The 18,242-nt window shown below is 36.5% G+C and overlaps 1 protein-coding gene across 1 annotated transcript in view; it reads left to right on the top strand.

The window, feature by feature from the left end:
* The window catches only part of LOC121313342 (GMP reductase 1), a 32,639-nt gene extending 14,973 nt beyond the window's left edge, over window positions 1-17,666 (top strand). Inside the window, exons 4-9 of the mRNA XM_041245754.1 lie at window positions 564-737; window positions 1,474-1,555; window positions 3,013-3,119; window positions 9,382-9,424; window positions 11,782-11,941; window positions 16,151-17,666. Coding sequence (XP_041101688.1) covers window positions 564-737; window positions 1,474-1,555; window positions 3,013-3,119; window positions 9,382-9,424; window positions 11,782-11,941; window positions 16,151-16,331 — 747 coding nt within the window. The 3' untranslated portion in view covers window positions 16,332-17,666. The remainder of the gene's footprint in view (window positions 1-563; window positions 738-1,473; window positions 1,556-3,012; window positions 3,120-9,381; window positions 9,425-11,781; window positions 11,942-16,150) is intronic.
* Window positions 17,667-18,242: the final 576 nt, after the last annotated feature.

Raw genomic sequence — 18,242 nt, forward strand, 5'->3', positions numbered from 1 at the left:
TTTCTAAAACAGGTTTGCTTGCGTCTTTTGAAATTTGTGAATCATTCATAAGTGACTGTGACTGTGCCAATTTTAAGCTGAGATGATTGTTTCATTTTTATATTGTTTGTTTTTATATTTTAATATGTAATTTATATTTATATCTTGACAGGACTGTCTTGCAAATGGGATTTATAAGACAGTGCTCATATTGTAGTGGTGCACTGGCTATGATGACAAGAACACAGACCTAGTCTAGAGTAAAGTGTAAATAAAAAAAGCTACCATGGAAGCTGATAATGTACATTAAACAGTACATAATACAAACCAGTATTTCATGAAAAGTTAATTACAATAGTGTACTGTAGCAAATTTCTACCAGCATGGTTAAAGGTATACCTCCTTGTGCTCCATCCTGCAGATAAGATGTTAAATCAATGTCCTATTGTAAGTGACTCTGCATATAATGCACAGTTCACAGCCTACCTATGTAAAGTGCTTTGTGATGGTGGTCCACTATGAAAGGTGCTATATAAAAATAAATATATTCTATTATTATTAAGTTCTGCCTTTTTCTCCACTAGCACATGGCTGCAAGCTCAGGCAGTGGGAAGGCTGACTTGGAGAAGCTGTGCAGCATCCTGGAGTCGATCCCACAAATAAAGTACATCTGTCTCGATGTTGCAAACGGTTACTCTGAGCACTTTGTGGAATTTGTGAAAACTGTCCGAGGCAAATTCCCCAATCACACAATCATGGTAGGCAGATTATTAGGGATCATTTCTCCAGAAATTGATAATATGAAGTAATATTTTAAAATATCAAGTTGTTCTGTTTACAAAGCTTTAACTTGTGAGCTATTTGAAGAATGTTTTTTTTTTAAAGTCTGTGTTTATGGTTTAAACTATTCTAGCCTGTTGTTAAAGCCCTTATACATGTTTTCCATAGTAAAAGCATGGGCAGCTCACCTTTTATTAAAAATGTCAAAACACTGTTTACTTTAACGGTATGTTTCGTATCAGGTACTCCCCTTCATGACAGTCTTGACTGCCCCATACTGTATTGATGTCTGTATTTAATATTATTGTACCGTTGTGAAATGGCTGATAACACCGTGTAACAATTTTTTTTTTTGTTCCTAGGTAGTAAGTGTTATTTCTTAATTGCTTATGCCTCAAAAGTATAGAAAATGGCTATTATTCCCCACAAACTTTGCTTTTGTGACCAGGACAGTGATATTTTGAAATATCACTATTTCCAATGAGAAAACGGGAGCTTTTGTGTCTTTTCGTTCACATAAAGTCAGAAAAAAACAACATATGAATCCAAATTAACATTTATTTATACTAATGTAATACAAAAATGACTACAAAAGATTTAGAAGTGAGTAGTTTTGAGATTTACAATTATACTGTAAATTTACAGTATAATCGTAAATCTCGAAAAACTAAAAAAAAAAAAAAAAAAAAACTGCACTTTTTTCTTTTAATTTAGGCTGGCAATGTGGTGACAGGAGAGATGGTCGAGGAGCTAATTCTTTCTGGAGCTGACATTATTAAAGTGGGCATTGGACCAGGTACAGGACGGGCTTAAATAAATGAACCATTCAAACCTTTTATGACTTCCACTGCTTAAATGTTTAGTTGTGTTTTGTTGCAAATTGCTTTTTAATCAAAATGTTTTGAAATGTTATCCACAACTTATTGTGTGTATACACAAGTACTGAACTGGGTTCTGTGATGTTGCTTAGTGCGCACTTGAACTAGGCTGAGAACACCAAACTAATTTCTCATGAGCCACATTTGAACCCAGGCCTCCAGAAGTGAAGGCGTATCAAGCTGTTTATTACACCTGGTTATTAACTATTTTGCTTGCACATTTTCTTGATTCCTTAAAAGTAATTTACTGTTCTCACTGCTAAAAAAAAGTATAAAACGAACAAACCTTTTTTTATTGCGATTTGGTATGACGGGGGATTATTACAGTAAAAGTAATGTGTTATTTTTGTTGTTCGGATTTACTTCATATTTTTCAGTCGTTACATTCAAGACTCTCAGAATCATGTCTAAGTACACCTGGTACAACAAGAGTAGCCATTAACCTGTACTTCTGCAACAGCACTAGTGAGTGTAAGAAATACACCAGTAAAAGTACCACAGTAAATGGAACAAATGTGGCGTTTCTTATATCCACTAGAGGCAGAGTTGCAGGGGGACGTGGTAATGGTTACACAGTAATCAGTCGCATATCCGACTGCGGCGTGACCAGAGTAAAGGCAGATAAGTAAAAAGGTGGATGAATGAATCCTGTTTTAAATACCATTATACACAGCTGTAACAATTACTATATTCACACACTTATTGTTTTGAGATTAAGCTTTTGTTAGGGAGCTCCTCTAAATCCCTTGTTTAGAAAGATACAGGGTATTAATGCTTGTGACAGGGTAGGCGTCTGCCCTGGGGGTGTGTGCATTCACTGCTGAGTGACGTGCAGGGAAATGAGACGGAGGTTGAAGTCAATACTCCGCATGGAACACAGCGCATGGAACACGGTGTTTGGTAGGACACTTTGGTAGGATCTACACTATGTTAACTGATCTTCTCTGTTCAGTAAGAAACTAACATTGCTGAAGAGGTTGATCATGATGGATAAACGGTTAGGGATAGTGATGGGTGGATACGCGATACAGATTACTGTACTCTGGTGTACAGTGTTTTAAAATATCAACGTTTTAAAAAGTCACCAAGATGTGACGACTGAAATAAAAATTAGACAAAATGAATCTAAAGAGCAACAATAATACATTGACTAAGATAACTGATAATTCATATTCGTACCAAGTTACACTTTAAGATATATTATTTGAGGTAAATGTGAAAAGTTTGTTTACAATGTACTTACTTTGAAATAGTTAATGTCATCCTTTGTTTGAGTTGAGTACACCAGTGCTGGGTCACATTCTAGTGGATTGCTCATGTGAACCCCATCTTCAACATTATTTTACTCAATAGACTTCTGTTTTTTTTCCCCCAGGCTCAGTCTGCACCACTCGTATAAAGACAGGAGTGGGATACCCCCAGCTGAGTGCTGTGATTGAGTGCGCTGACTCTGCACACGGGCTGAAAGGACACATCATCTCTGTAAGTCCATCCTAAATGTTCACTCACATGTAAGACAGAAATCAGCAGGCCACAGTGGTATTTTTCAACATGCTTAATTTGAATCATAGAATTAATCACTTAAATCAATAAAAACTATTTTTTGAAGAAACCCCCTCCACAAGGTGGAATTCATTTTTTTAGGTGTAACACTTAATGCCTAATATAAGTGTTAGTAAGGCATTGCAGAAAATGCTAGGACTGTAGTAACAACAATTGCAAATGCTTTTCAAATACCTCAAATGTAATCATTTTGTGTGTCACTCATATATTTTACTGCTAAATTTGCAATGCTCAGCAGTTTGGTATCAGCTGAGAAATATAACCTTGACCTCCACCTGCTGGTGCAATGTAGAATAACAATGTGTTTGTTATTTTTTACAGTTGAAAGTGCCAAGCAGCATGAACAAATTACGAATAGTGTCCCATCCTTAGTAGAAAATACTACATAGAACACATCTGGTGTTTCTTAAATCCTCCAGAGGTGGAGGTTTGCGGGGGGGGGCGGCATTTCAATGACAACACTCTGGTATTCCAGAGCTATATTGAGACCACAGGTGTGCTTTAAATCTCACCAGGATGTGAAGACTAAAGCAGAAATTAATCCCCATAGCATGATGCTGCCATCACCATGCTTCACAGTAGGGATGGTGTTACCTGGGTGATGTGCTGTATTGGGTTTGCGGCAGATATAATGCTTTGCATTTAGGCCAGATACTTCCATTTTTGTTTCATCGGACCACAGAATCTTTTGTCACATCAATCTTTTGCCACATCCAAGCAGGATTTTACATGGGCTTTTTTTCAGAAATGGCTTCCTTCTTGGCCAGATTTGTGGAGTACCTCAGCTATTGGTGACACGTGGACAGTTTCTCCCATCTCAACCATGGAACGTTGTAGGTCTTTCAGAGTTGTCACTGGCCTCTTGGTACTTCTCTGACCAATGCCCTTCTTACCCGGATGCTCAGTTTGGGAGCCATGCTTCAAGTAGGGATAGTGTTACCTGGGTGATGTGCTGTGTTGGGTTTGCGCCAGACATAACGCTTTGCATTTAGGCCAAATAGTTCAATTTTTGTTTCATCGGACTACGGAATCTTTTGCCACATCTTTTCAGAGTCTCCCTCATGCCTTTTTGCAAATTCCAGGCGGGATTTTACATGGGCTTTTTCCAGAAATGGGTTCCTTCTTGCCTCTCTTCCATACATACCAGATTTGTGTACACATGGTTGACACATGGACAGTTTCTCCCATCTCAACCATGGAACATTGACACATGGATGTTTCTCCCATCTCAGAGTTGTCATTGGCCTCTTGGTGGCTTCTCTGACCAATACCCTTCTTACCCGTCTGCTGAGTTTGGGAGGACAGCCTGCTCTAAGCAGATTCTGGGTGGTGCCGTATACCTTCCACTTCTTAATGATTGACTTGACTGTACTCCAAGGGATATTCAATGCCTTTGAAATGTTTTTTTTACCCCTCCCCTGATCTGTGCCTTTCCACAACTTTATCCCGTAGTTGTTTTGAAAGCTCCTTGGTCTTCATGGTAGTATCTTTACTTTGAATGCACTACCCATCTGTGGGACCTTACAGACAGGTGTATTTAATCTGAAAACATGTCAACCACTTTTATTGCACACAGATGGACCCCCCCCCCCCCCCCCCCCCCATTTTTTGACACATTGAAAGTGTTGCGTACGTTGTGTAAATCAAAGGAAAAAAATCAATTTAAATGTGTCAAGATTTCAGGTTGTAACACAACAAACTGAAAATGTTCAAGGGGGGGTGAATACTTCCTATAGCACTGTATGCTTGAGATATAGGCACTGTATGCTTGAGTTATACAACTCAAAAACTTAAACGTACATGTCGTAAGCTTGAAGCTAAATGGAAAAATACCAAATTAAAGGTTTTTTATGTTGCCTGGAAAGATCATTATACTATTCAACTTTGATAGGAATGAATAAAAATAATCCTCACTTTCTCTTTGAAATAATTGCAAAACTAACAAATAAATGGGAGTCCACCATAAATACCCAACTACCAGCAAGCTGTGATGACTTCATGGATCATTTTAACAATAACATTATTAATATAAGGAATCAGATATTATATAGCACCACTAGACACATGGTAACTACCTCACAAACCCCTGCTACTTTGGGTTATTAATGTCATTTTCACTCCTACTGTTCAGGATGAATAACTGGCATAGAAGTGAAGGGAGCTATTAAATCACTTCTACTTCATTTGCAGGTGTACCCATAGGTACATATTCGTCAGGGTTATGAAGCCACTAGTCAAAACTTTTGATTGAGTATTTGGAGCACTACCCTAAAATGATGAAGCAGAGTGCAACGCAAAATGTTTCCCAAATAAACTATCCAATTACTGGGATAGTGGGATATTTCCACAATATTTTATTATTACTGTCTTCTAACCATTTAAATCGAAAAATTATAGGGAGTTAGCAACTTCAAAAATGCCACATTTTAAATTAAATGTTTACAAAATGGTTGGTTTGATGTTATTAACAAATGAAATAAAAGCTGTTCCTATTGCCAGTGAAGCAACAATCACTACATTCCAGTTATTCAGTGCCACTTATTGTATTGCAGAATGTTGCAAAACAGGTATTAGTGCATTAGCACCTTTTAGATGTTTTTCCTCTAAATAAATTGTCTGTCAAAGGCATCACTACTGGTTGCCGCATGGCAAGGTCACTATTGACCAGCAAGTGCTGAATGTTAAAACAGATGTATGCGTATATATACACAGTGAAAAATATATCAAACACGGAAGACAGCAAATGCTGTGTGTCTATTAATAAAACTGTATTTGATTACCTTCCGCTCTTGTCCTACCATATGCTCATGGCTTGTTGCTAGGTGGTGCTTTAAAAGCACTCTTGCTCTGTGCTAGATATGAAAAGGCTAATGTCTTTGCGGTCTCTCCTGTTCAAATAGTCTCTGCAGTATAATTCCCTTTCCTTGATTTACAGGGAAAAGGGTAAATATTGAATGTGTTGGACCACTCTAACCAAAGATGGTGTACTGAAGAATGTCATTTGGAACACTTGATTAAAATAAACAAATAAATAAATAAATCATCATTCATCTTTAATATAGTTAAATCATGTACCGTAAAATATGGTGAATCAGAATAGAGTAATTTCACCCTTTTTTATTTGATTTGATTCCAAATATTTATATACAGCATGTTTGTGAAAGCTTCATGGGCCCTCCACACGCAGTGCATATTTTCTTTCTTGTACCACACAAACTCTACAAACACACCAAACATCTTTTGAAAAATATAATTCTTGCTTTTGCACTGAGATAATAATTTAACACCTCATACAGTACACCATAACTTGCCATCTCAAAAGAGTTGTGGTTTAAAAGGTTTAAAAGGTTTAAGGTTTAATTTAAAAGGTTGTGCTTATGACAACTACATTCATAAAACATGCAAAACCTACTGCATTACCGGAATAAGGTATCCTAATGGCCATTTGTAACAGGGACAAACCACCGTCACTGGCTTGTTGGACACGTGCGTGTGTCTGCAGGAAAGAGCCAGACACTCCGCCTGTGGCAGACTACCAGCCGAGTTTTGTTTACAGGGAATTGTAGCTAAGCATTGGACAACTGTGGGTCCTTGACCGGCTGGTGGACGTGTCCCAGCGGAGCGTCTCACTATAAAAAGAACCAGTAACAACTCCACCAAAGGGGGAAAGGAAAACAAACCTTGTGAATACAGAAATCCAACCCATTGACCACCGCTTGTGGAATCGGGCTCTTGCTTTTAGTAATTAGAATAGTGTTTAGTCAGGGTGTATGGAGAATGGGTTAGGTTAGGTTCCTGGAGCAGACCTCCATTTTTAGTGGGAACAGCACTTGGCTGCCTTTATGCAATTATATTTTATTTCCTGTTTTTTCCTACTGTGTTTTAATTTTTTTTCTTTCTTTTGTTTACACTCCAGTTTGTGTATGTGTGCCTGGGAGCTGTAGCATTGCTGGTACAGTTACATGGGTTCCTCTGCGCTACCCAGCCCTAGGTGTGGTGCTACCATTGCAGCAGCAAACCTTACAACTGCAACAACAATATGTAAATACTGTAAATAAATCTTGTGCATCTGAGTGGCATTGCACATGTCAGAGGATGACCCACAACCCCCTTTTACACTATTATTTTCATAAACTCTGCAAGTCCTGGAACATTTCCCCAAAACAAACAACAAACAGCAACTGTACAGTACTTGGAATAGTGAATCCCCCAAAATACTATATGCTGCTAAAGCTAATCAAAACAGATTATTATTATTATTATTATTATTATTATTATTATTATTATTATTATTATTATTATATAGTGGTAATTATAAACTTCTTAGTATCCCTGTTTAAAGAGCCATTTTATGTGTAAAATGTGGAGGAAAATGCTAGACCTACTTATACTGGCCTGCTTATCCAGTTGGTCACCTATTAAAAGAGTGCAGGGTTGTGTGATCGAGAGCTTTCAGTCATGCAGAGTTGCTTTTTTTGGCTGGAGGCTCACATGATAAGTGGGCTTAAGCAGTGAAGAGACATTGACAGTGGGCATTTCAAATTGGGGATTAGTTTGAGCCTAAAATGCATATAGCAATTTCTATTTTTGTAAGCCCACACTTGATTTCTAAAGTGCTTCTGTGTTAGCTGGAAGTTACAAGGCTGTGGAGGGTGTGAGGCTTACAGGGCATATCTTAAAAATATGACCACATTATTGCATATTCATTTTTTTGTGAGAATGCTATTTTATTTACAATGCTACGACTACTATTACTACTGCGAATAATAATAATAATAGAATTGGTACCCACTGAAAATCAAGGTTCTTAAGACTGGCAAGTAATTGCAGTGCATGGCCTAGAGATGGCAGCACAGACACAAGCTTTTCAGAACAGTTATAGATCACCACTGTAGTGTCCAGTTTTAAACTAAAATATAATTTCTCTCTGCCTGTTTACTACATTTGTAGCCTGGGGCATACTCTTACTTTTGTATTGCTTTATGTTTTGCAGTAGTGGTTTTAACACAAAGAGGACATGGCACTCAAACTTCCATACAGCAGCATGTATTTTTTGCCCATCTGGATGTTTGTTGGAGCTAAAACAACATCAGAAAACTAAAAAAAAAAAAAAACTATAAAAACCAAAAACACTAGTAAGCTATTAATGCCTGTTCTGATGAAGCATAGCATGCTGATCTGTGGGAGGTTGCAGTAATCATATTCTTGAACATGCTTGTGGAACACTGAAGCTTTAAATCATCAGCAGTATATAAAGACCATGTGTAGATGTTTCCATGAGCTGTTTAATACATGGTTGACTAGTTATCCTTTTTCCTTTAAAAATAAGTGGCATACATATTGAGATAAAAGCAAGAACGATCAGGGAAGCATTAGATGCTACTCTTAAACCTGTTCAACTACAATGGAAACTCTATAATGAATCGCTCCATGGACTGGCTTGCTGGCAGTGAACATGTTGTGGAAATATCTCTGCTCTCAGGCCTTTCTTTTATAAGGCTGTGAGTCATTCCCCTTGTGCTCCATGAAACATTGAAAATGAATTTGTAACAATATATAACTACCAGTAACCTAATTGCTCACATTTAAAACCATTATATATAACACAAATACATTTTCACACCAGGGGTTCTTTGTCTAGTCAATGTAATGCTCAATATATTCTCCTTGCATTGCTTGCAGGAAGAGGTGTTGATTCACAAGTTGGTGAAAAACAGAGCTTTATTAATGAATATGTCATTCAACCAACATCCAAGACCCTGAAATGAAACATATTTTGGTTCCTATTCTCATAAGAGAAAAATACCTGTTAATTATATTAAAAAAAGATAATTTATGGGTTGATTTAAAGGAAACAAGAAAAAGTAAACTAGAAGGGGTTTGTAAACAAAAACAACGTAACAGCTTACATCTGTAATCCAATGGTTTGTAAACATGAATTAAGCAATGTGGCAATGTAACAGTTATTTTATACTAAACTTTTTGGAATATAACGCTGCAGTTTTGGGGTCTTTTTTGTCATTGATTTTATTTATTTTTTATTTTTTTTTTTTTTAGAAATAATGCTGGACTTTTAAATAAATAAATAAAAACACCTAATGTAAAGCCATTATCTGATGGAGGTTTTGTCTTTTATCTGTAGAGTGCTAACCCTATTTTTTTTTTGTATTTATATATAAAGGATGGGGGTTGCAGCTGCCCAGGTGATGTCGCTAAAGCCTTTGGTAAGTTATTAATGTGCAAATCTTAACTTGGTGTAGAATGCAAATGAGTTGTGGGATCTCAGGGTTATCTTGGGTGAAAAATGCTAGCAGTCATTCTCATCATTGTGAAATTAATGGCAGAATTAGAACGACATGACTAACCTGCAGTTCAGTCCTAAACCTCAAGATGTCTGTGTAGCCACTCCAGCTACATTGATCAAAAGAATAATTAAGTAATTAACCTAAATTCTGGCTAATTAGAAAACACCCCCTAATTACGAGGGACAATTATTGCCATTCTAGAAACTGATGCGTTTATAAAAAAGCTTTCCTCAAGACTTGCTGTTTTAGTTGCACCAACAAACTCAAAAAAGCATTTCTTTTAGAGATCGCATGCAGCGATATCCACCTGGTGTGCTGCACACTGATGGGTAGAACTTATTTTGAAAGCTGTAACATTAGAATTCATCAAATGTATAATAAAGTTGCAGAATTAATAACTACATACTAACACTGGCAGAATAAATAAAAAGTATGCTAAAACTTTCCACAAAGTTTTTGAAAAATGTACAAGTTACTACAGTCCTGACCAGTGCAGAATAAAACCACGTTTTATTGTACCAGCTCACAAGTTTCTGAAGGCAGTGAGGATTTCAGACCCACAGCATGTTTGTAGTTTGGATAAAGAACCCCTCCAATTAGATTGTACTGCAGGGTTTGATGCTCACTATAAATCAGAAATGGAGGGTTACAAACTATATGCAAAAGAAAACGGTAGTGGAATTTCTTTGACCAGATTTTGGAGAAATGTCAAGAACATTTAATAAAAAATATTCACAAAATGATTTGCATAAAAGTGTACTGGTAAATTAAAACCTATAAATAACATATTTACACAAGTTCTCAGAAACAATATATATATTTTTTTTTTTTAAATATCCTTTTAGAATCCTGTTGTCCGTATTCACAGGGATGGAAGGGTTAAATAAAAGTCAGTCGCCATCTAGAGTGTTCTGCTTATTAATCTGCTAATACCTACTTTGTAGTAATAGGATGACAATTCAAATGGTTAAAGTAACGTGATGGGATTGCTGTTTATGGATTTCTCACTATGTGGCTTACTGTGGAAGCTATATCGACATCTTGTGACTGTAGGACTAAATTACAGGTTAAAAGACAAATCATGTAAAATGCAAGCGCCTGTATCATTAGTCGTGCATTTTGAATGCCAGTACTCCTGATTTGATTTGCATCTGGGCAAGAAGACACACAACCTGAATGTGGCTGGATATGTGTAAAAGTTGGTTTTGCATAGTTTACAGTGTTTTTCCGTAATTATCACAGATTTATCATGTTAGCTCTGTCATACAATGCTTTTACAAGGGCTTCTCTTATCTGCATTTTCTCACGTGCTGTCTCAGAAATCAGAACCCTCTTAGTATGCTCGTAAACACATTTCCTCATTCACTCAGCCATTAATGTGTGGTGTGTGTGAGGAATATTGGGTTGGCAGGGAGGGGGTTAAATTCCTCCCTGCCAGAAGCACACATGGGAATATGGCTGGGGCAGTACATGGAATAATAATGATTATTAGGCTCCAGTCACAGGTGTATATAACGGGTAATCACGGGTGTTAATATTAGAAGCTATGTTGTTTGTTAGTGAAGGCATGTGTTGGTGTGCTGTATATCGTTGGTGTTTCAGTGGAAGTGGCGGCTCTGCCTGAAACCATGTGTATTTATTTAAAAGTGTTTGTATTGTTTCTGTTTAACTGTTTATTTTGGCCACCGTGCCTGTTTGTTTTGTTCCAGTGTTTTGTTTATTGTTTTAGTATTTATTAATAAAAGTGCGAACTAGCACTTTAACTTGCAGCTTCTGTGTCCGAGTCTCACTTCCTGGTAGAAACAGCCTTGCCAGTGATGCTGTATGGACAAGTGCCTTACACTTTTCACAGATAAGTATTAGTTGAGTCTAGCACAGATAAAATAGGAACCTACTGTAGGAACCGTGAATACGCCTTTATAAAGCCAAAAAGAGCAATGTTGCTGCAGCTGTAGAGCCTGGGATCAATAAGGCCCTTGCAGTGAATATGCTTCACTCAGCTGTTCAAAACATCCTGCCCTGAGTGGATGCTGCAATAAAAAATGCAGACATCACATATAACAGTATATAGATTGAAATATTTGATTAGGAACATTTACCTCTATATGCCACAGTGGAAAGTAACCAAATGTTTCCATGTAGCTTTATAACCACATGTCTGTAGATTTATATCTACGTATAAATCTACAGAATGTTATCATTGTGTGTTTTTGGAAGCAGCAGCTGTCGAGTCATTGCTAATACATACAACCTGTTTGTTTGTTTCTGTCTCATAGGCGCAGGCGCTGATTTTGTCATGTTGGGAGGGATGTTTGCCGGTCATGATCAGTGTGCAGGGGAGGTCATTGAGAAGAATGGCAAAAAGGTGAAGCTCTTCTATGGAATGAGCTCTGATACCGCCATGAAGAAATATGTGGGAGGTGTCGCTGAGTACAGGTCAGTGATCGCTAGTTTAGGCCCTATTTTCTTAGGTTTCTGGAACTTAAAGACTAAACTGTTAATATTTTATTATATACATTACTTCATCTCTCACGTTCGTTCTACTACAACTACGACTACTGAATGTTTATGAATTTATACTGCCACATTTCTTCAACATTGTAAATTTATAAAACATTTTATATGCTGTAGTAGAATCAACAAATTAACAATTTGAATAAGCTACAAGTAATTGTTGCCTCATAAACAAGCCTCAAAATAGGTCCAGATCAATTAAATAAGTGGTTACCTTTGACCTGCAATTCTCAAGGAGCACCGCAACACCACCAACAACAAATGATAGTGCCTTTGTACCAGGTGGCAGTGCTATGACAGGTACTGAGGGTTAGACACTTCAGAGTTATTAAATAGAAAATCGGTTACTATCAAAAGTTCACATTTACAATGCAAATAAAATGAGAACTTCTACTGCATACTTATGAGGAAAGGAGTAAGAATTGAAAGGTTGGTTACTTTTAATCGTAAAATGTATATAATTTGATATTATATATGGCTGGTTTCACTGATCCAGAGTAGCACTAAACTTGGACAACCTTATGTTACTTTAGGAAAGATAGCCCAAGATTAGTGCTAATCAAGGTCTGTGAAACTGCCTGTTAATAAATAAATAAAAACGTTTGCTAATAAAATTAGCTGTAGGGGAGTCTTATAGTGATCCTGGCCATGAAAAAAAACAAAAGTTCCATATATCAAAAACATCTTCTTTAATTTTTACTAAAAGGTGTATATTTGTGCATGCTGTATTATTTTTGTTCACTCTGTGCATTTTCTTTACTTTCCACTGTTAAGGTACTGTTAAAAAATTAAAAAGAAACATTCAGAAATCCGACTAAAATACATTTTTAGGTTTCAATGGTAGGATAAATGTTTTAGTTATACATTTGTAAATAGGCCGCCCTCATTTTAACTCTGGGTATGTAATACCAATTAGTAATATAATTTTTTTTTTAATTTTTTTGGAAAGGAAAATATTTTACAGTCATTAAAAATAGTGGTGTTTCTAATAAAACCAAATGTCACGCCAATAAAGTTTTCTTTTTATTTATTTATTTTTTAAAATAAAAGTTGTATACTACATTTATATTTTTTGCAATCTTTCTCTGCAAAGCTAACTTTTTAAAATGTACGTTATGGAATAAAAATGTCGACCCCTTTCTTAATCATAATCGCCCCAAACTAGCGTTATGGACGTGACGGTAGTAGATGCTTGATGAGATTGCAAATAAAATACGTTTTACTATGCACAAGCAAACTATGAATTACATTACTGATCTTAGCACATTGTCATGACATCATATTAACAGATCACAATGCCAGAAAATCCGTCAGAAATCTTATTGGGGTTTGAAATGTTTCCTTTCATCTGCTGAACTAAAAAAAAAGTACTCCTCCTTAGTAACATCGTGCAATGGCTATTAAATTAAATAAATACATAAATAAATAAATAGTTTGTGGCAAAGTGTTAAAAACACACGTATAATACATGCAAGGTATAATTTAAAATTATATTATTTGTTGTAAAATCGCTCACATCAGCTGGAACACTACGAGGATGTTCAACTTCTTCAAAAGGATTTCACTTTTCACTTTGCTTCGCATTAACAATTGAGGACACACTCCAGGGTGTTTGTGTGTGTGTGTGTGTGTTTTTTTTCAGTACTGGTTTACATGATTTTATTCAATAGTTTTTGGCTCTGTTATCAATTGCTTGTCGTATGTCTACTATGTTTTGGTCCGCACAGCCTACTCCCTCACTGATGGGTAAAAGGGGGCGTGTTTGTAATCTGATTGGTCACTGTTCCAAAAAACAATAAATAAATAAATAAATAAATAAATAAATAAATAAAAACCTTTCCCGCTGCAGTTTTTCTGTCTCACTCACTGTCAGTGCTGACGGGTTCTGAGGTCAGTTAGCAGCTGTGAAGTGGACGGTCAGAGAATATTGCATTCCTCCACACAAGATCCTTCTACATTCTACATTTTACAATTAATATTGAAGAGAACCCCATGTTCTAAATTATATTCTTTATTATTATTATTATTATTATTATTATTATTATTATTAATAATAATAATATAATAATAATAATAATTTTAAAAAATAATTAATTATAGGCTATAATAAAATGTTTTGTTTTTTTTTAAATCTTGTCAGTCGTATTTACTGAATTGCCAGTTTTAACATTATGAAACCTTTATTAACTTAATAGTCTGCAACAGACCTAGTATCGTTTCTGAATATTTCAATATATTTGCTGGAAATTAGTTATTTGAAGACATTTAAATAACTGTAATAGAAAGTAAATATTTCAATATATGTCAGTTTAAATGTTTGCAGATATTTTCAACAATTTACAGATATGTATCTATAACAAAATAATTAAAGTATATTATCCTGAAAGGTTAACCCCTGTCCTTGTTAGTCTTTCATCAATAACCAGTTTTTGCCTGGCAAGTCAGGAAATGGAGGCTGAAACACACATCTTCTGAAACATTCTTGACAATCCACCAGAGGACAACACTGCAGACCCACAGACACAGAGGTTGCTAGTGTACAGTGAACTGTGGATTGCCCTGCCAACCTAAGCCCTCTGTACCCAGGTGGCGTTTGGGCAATTGTGCACTGTCCCCTAGGAAACCCTGTCACTGTCTGCAATAGTCTGGATTTGAACCTGTGATCTCCAGACTAGAGGGCACATTCTGCACTCAATGCAGCATGCCTTTACTGGATGCGCCACTCAGGAGCTGCCCAAACCTTAGCATTTTAACAGGACACAGTTTAAAAAGCACATTATCTAGTGTATCATATTTAGTTAATTCTTTAAATGAACCCTTGTGTTTGTTAACACAGTTGCATTTTGCGTGCAAATGTCACATCCATAATGCTGGAGTTACCCAGTTCGCTAAACACACGCTTAGCAGTTGGCAGCTGTATGTACCCTGTGCATGACATCCAGGACATGCCTGCTTGTCTGAGAAAAACAAGACCGGTGAATATTCAATTGAGGACCCCGTTTTGGTGTCAAGGCTGCCAGTTGTGCTAATTAGTGAAGCCTTAGGGTAGCTCATAGTCTTCAACCATCTGTTTTCATTGGCTTCTGCAAGTAATAGTGTAATCACATACATAATTAAAATTATAGTTAGTATTTCAGTTAATTCAATTAACTACTACTGCTTCTCTGTTTGCTACGGCTGTGGCTGTAACAGGCCTTAATTTACCTCTTAAAGGAAACAGTTTGCATAAATATGAAACGGCAGGGAAATTCCTAGAAAGACTGGAGAAAATTTACAGGACCTTAAAGGCAATTTGTGTCGCAATGTGCTACTGTCTGTCAGCTCAGTTATAGAGCAAGCCAACCACAATCTCCAGATTTGTCAGCCTGTTCGGGAACTACAGTATGTGTTGTAAACAGTTAAAAATCTGGTATCACGATTATAAAAGTGAATCACTCTAGCAATGATGTGAAATGTTTCCGGTGACATACCCTGTTCAGCATCGGAACAAATTAGTTTCAGTTTAGAATATACAGATACGATAACACTTTCCAACTCGCTTTGCAACACCAGTACAAAACTGTTGCAATACACCTGTCCACATTTAAGCTTTATTACACCAAGATACTCAACTCCACTGATTCTCTATGGGGACCTCTGTCACACTATGCGCAAAGGGTTGTGGAATATAATGAGCTTGGGAGAAGATTTTCTGTTGACATTCAAGGAGTGGTGTCGGATTGAGCTGCTTTGAGCTTATTTTATCAATGCTTAAAACTTGTGAAGTCTAACTTACTATTGCCCAGGGACTCTTGATGACATACCGTCATCTATATATTCTATACGAAAAATGCACTTTTCTGAACGCTGTACCAGAAATGGTGCATGTATAGAAAACACAAATGAGCGTTTCACACAGTGCTGGACAGGTATGTGGCAAAATAGTAAACACACAATACATTTCAGGTCAATAGAAACCAAGTCTCAGGTCAAATAGACCTGAAACATTACAGGAGGGTTTAATTTTAATAATGAACCTAAACAACAGACTGGGTGAAGGGCCATTTGTGATTTTGATAAGCCTGTGACTGTAAACTTAAGCCCTAAATGATTTTAGTACTGTTTTCTACTGTGTTGTGCTCCTGTGTCCAGAGCGTCGGAAGGCCGGACGGTGGAAGTTCCTTACAGGGGAGATGTGGAGAACACTATTCGGGACATCCTCGGGGGACTGCGCTCCACCTGCACCTACGTGGGAGCTGCCAAGCTGAAGGAGCTGAGTCGAAGGACTACCTTCATCCGGGTCACACAGCAGTCCAGTCACATGTTTTCCTAACCTGGGTGTCAGACACAGATTTTTTGCTGCGGATTACCCACCAGAATTTCTTTACAGGAGTTTAACAAAACGAGTCACAGACATTTCTTTTCAGTCTCAGGCTGGTTTAGAATTTCCGTAAACCTTTTTTTGATCAGTAGCTTTAGTTAAATTCAGCTTTGCACCTTCAAAAGCAGGTTATTTCTTTATATAATCAGAGAGAATAACTATCACACACCTTGAAGATAGTTTCTTTACCAAAGATTGGGTGTAAAACACCATTCAGTTTAACCTAAGGATGTAAAAATAATAAATACAAATTTTAAACCTTTTAGGTAAGCAGGAGTTTGCCATTTAAACTGTCATGCACATTTTTAATGAAACAGCAGACATTATTTAGTATACATAGGCAGCTTTATATTTTACTTTTGTTTTTATGTTAAACAGTGCATCATGATACTATAAATAATGAAACCTTGTGAAAGTCAATGCAAGATCGTCATTTTATGTTAAACATTTTGTAAAGTACTATGCCATTTTGGGATTTTTATTTTTGTTTACTGTTTAAACTTTTAAACCCTTACAGCCTTAGTTTAATCCCAAAGTTTTTTTTTTTTTTTTTTTTTTCATGGGGAGGCATCTACTCTATTATGTGTACAACACAAGTATACAAAGTTAAGTTAATTGTATTCTGTATTGTCAAACAGCTTAAGTACTTCAGGAATAAGTATATTGTGTATTAGAAAATGAATAAATTACCAGTAGTTGAACTCCTGTCGCACTGGCTCCAATATCCCAGCCAGGTTTGAATCATACCTGTAGTTAGTGCTTCTGAAAAAAGGCATGGTGAAAAAAAATGTTTGTGTAATGTTAAACTCCTCAGTAGTAAATGCACTTTAGACTTAATATTGAAGAAATGAGCCACTGTGGGAATAGTACAGTAGAATCGTTGTTCTGTGTTCACGTGTTTAAATTGTTTATTCAAAATATATTCAAATCTACTTCTTCACTGTGGGACCTTAATCCTGATTCATGTTTGGCTCAGTGACCAGGATGAGGAAGAAACAGACTCCATTTCTTTCTTTCTTTTGTACTGTACATCCAGGTCTCAGGGAGAAAGGAAAAATAAGAACTAAGGATTCTTTCATTTACCTTGGTGTTAAATTTTACATGGTAAATGTAAAGAAAACATGGATTTGCTTGTTTTACACCATGTTTCAAAGATAAGGAAAGTGGGGAATGCTATTAAAAAAAAGTGTCATGCTAATGTAAAATGTGGATGTAGAATGCAACTTGAATGCAAATGCAGGTATATATAAATTTAGAGAAAATAAAATATATCTACTAACTTACAAACAGGTGTTTTCTCTAGCTTTTATTTTAGTGTGCCAGCTGGTAAACATACCCCAGTGTCACATTCGTGCACTTCTTTCATTCTCTACTAGCGTAAGGGGAGGCAAATAGGAGGGCAAATAAGATTATATAAACTCCTAATGTACGTTGTTCGTGTACTGGCATACAGAATTTCACATACATAGGCAACAGTTAATCAAGAATAATCACACAGACTTGGTTATTCAAAGTTTAATGAATCAGAGTATATATTTACTCCTTCGGTGTATTAATGCTTAAATGGATCGAGTGATTGCAGATCTATTTAGAATCCTAGCTCATAGACAATCCAGGCAGTCTGGTGTCTTTGCAAATTAACAGTGTTAATACTTAAAGCAATATGGTTACATCACACACCCGGGACAGACAAAAGAAAAGCTATATACCTATACCATGTAGGGGTTAATGGTAGTCTGCTTTATGCCTGGGATAGACAGGCATGGCGTGGCACGCAAGGCATTTTGCCTCCTATATCGCTGCCATTGCTTTATAGTATTGGGATGATACCACTAGTCCCATGGTGATGCTGAGCGGTGGCGC

The sequence above is a fragment of the Polyodon spathula genome, chromosome 3 (genome assembly GCF_017654505.1).
Source record: "Polyodon spathula isolate WHYD16114869_AA chromosome 3, ASM1765450v1, whole genome shotgun sequence".
NCBI classification, from domain to species: domain Eukaryota; kingdom Metazoa; phylum Chordata; class Actinopteri; order Acipenseriformes; family Polyodontidae; genus Polyodon; species Polyodon spathula.